The 1,536-nt window shown below is 37.5% G+C and overlaps 1 protein-coding gene across 1 annotated transcript in view; it reads right to left on the minus strand.

Annotated features, from left to right (window-relative positions):
- Nucleotides 1-1,452: 1,452 nt before the first annotated feature.
- The window catches only part of LOC110321369 (THO complex subunit 4-like), an 887-nt gene continuing 803 nt past the window's right edge, over nucleotides 1,453-1,536 (minus strand). Inside the window, exon 2 of the mRNA XM_021197590.1 lies at nucleotides 1,453-1,533. Within this exon, the coding sequence (XP_021053249.1) occupies nucleotides 1,453-1,533 (81 nt within the window). The remainder of the gene's footprint in view (nucleotides 1,534-1,536) is intronic.

The following is a 1,536-nucleotide window of genomic DNA, read 5'->3' on the forward strand; positions in this document are numbered from 1 at the left end:
CCAGATGAATTTGCAGATTACCCTTTCTAACTCTGTGAAGAATTGATTTGGAATTTTGATGGGGATTGCATTGAATGCTTTAAGCTTCAGTAAAGTGTTTTTTTATGAATGTGGGTGCCCTGGCATTTGGAGTACAGATGTTTCATATTGAGAGTCCTTCTTGGTAGATTTTTTCCTTTGATGAGTATGAAGTGTCTTTCCTGATATTTTTGATGACTTTTGAGTAAAGGTTGATTTTGTCAGCTATTAGAATGGCTACTCCAGATTTGTTCTTGGCACCATTTGCTTGGAAAACTGTCTTCCAGCCCTTAACTCTGAGGTAGTGTCTGTATTTGACGTGTACGTTTGTTTCCTATATGCAATAAAATGCTGGGTTCTGTAGGTTTCCAGTCTGTTAGTCTATTTCTCTGTATTGTGGAATCAATGTATTCATTGATGTTAAGAGATATTATGTAATAGTGATTTTTTTGGTTCTTGTTATTGTTGATGTTATTTTTATGTTTGTGAGGTTATCTTCTTTTGGGTTTGCTGAAAGAAGATTCCCTTCTTGCTTTTAATAGGGTGTAGTTTCCCTCCTTGTGTTGGCATTTTTCACCTATTAATCCAGTACTGGAAGTGTGGATAGATCCTGTGTAAATTTCATTTTGTCATGGAATATCTTGGTTTGTTTATCTACAGTAATTGATGGTTTTTCTGTGTTTAGTAGCCTGGGCTGGCATTTATGTTCTCTTAGGGTCTGTATGAGATCTGGCCAGGACCTTTTAGTTTTCATAGTCTCTGGTGAGAAGTCTGGTGTAATTCTGATAGGTCAGCCTTCCTATGTCTCTTGACCTTTTTCCCTGACTGCTTTTTGTTGTTATTTTGTACATGTAGTGTTTTGATTATTATGTAAGGGGGGATTTCTTTTCTGGTCCAAACTATTTGGAGTTCTTTAGGCTTCTTGTATGTTCATGGCAGATCTCTTTCATTAGGTTAGGGAAATTTTCTTCCGTAGACCTAAAGAGACCCAGAGAGACCCAAACTGTGTGAGAGTTAATCATTCACCACAAAAAAAGGCATCAACCATGTCTTATTGCTTCATGACACTAGAACACTTGTTTATTTTTACATACATTTTTATTATGGCAAAGGTGAAAATATCACCTTCAGAAAAGCAACCACTACAATTTATCCACAAAATAATATAGTACAAAACAGGTGTATTTCAGAATTAAAAAACAAAACAAAGAACAAAAAACAAAACAAACAAACAAAAAAGAAAATAAAGAATGAAATAAAGTGAACGAATGAAAGAAAAAGCTTTACATGGGTTTTAAAACAGGAAAAAAGGAAAAGAATATGAGGCAAAGAAGGAATCCACCACCATTATCTTCCGGGCCCAGTAGCCAACCCCCAGTCTAGGGGTCACAGACCAGGCCCTGGGTCCCTTTCTTGTGCAGAGTTGCTCAGTTGTTAGCTGGTGTCCATCCTTTCCTGATAAGCATCCAGCTGGGCGTCCAACTCCTCTGCAGACAGCTGCTGCTGCTGCTGCTGCTG

This window comes from Mus pahari, chromosome 5, assembly GCF_900095145.1.
Source record: "Mus pahari chromosome 5, PAHARI_EIJ_v1.1, whole genome shotgun sequence".
Classification (NCBI taxonomy): Eukaryota; Metazoa; Chordata; class Mammalia; order Rodentia; family Muridae; genus Mus; species Mus pahari.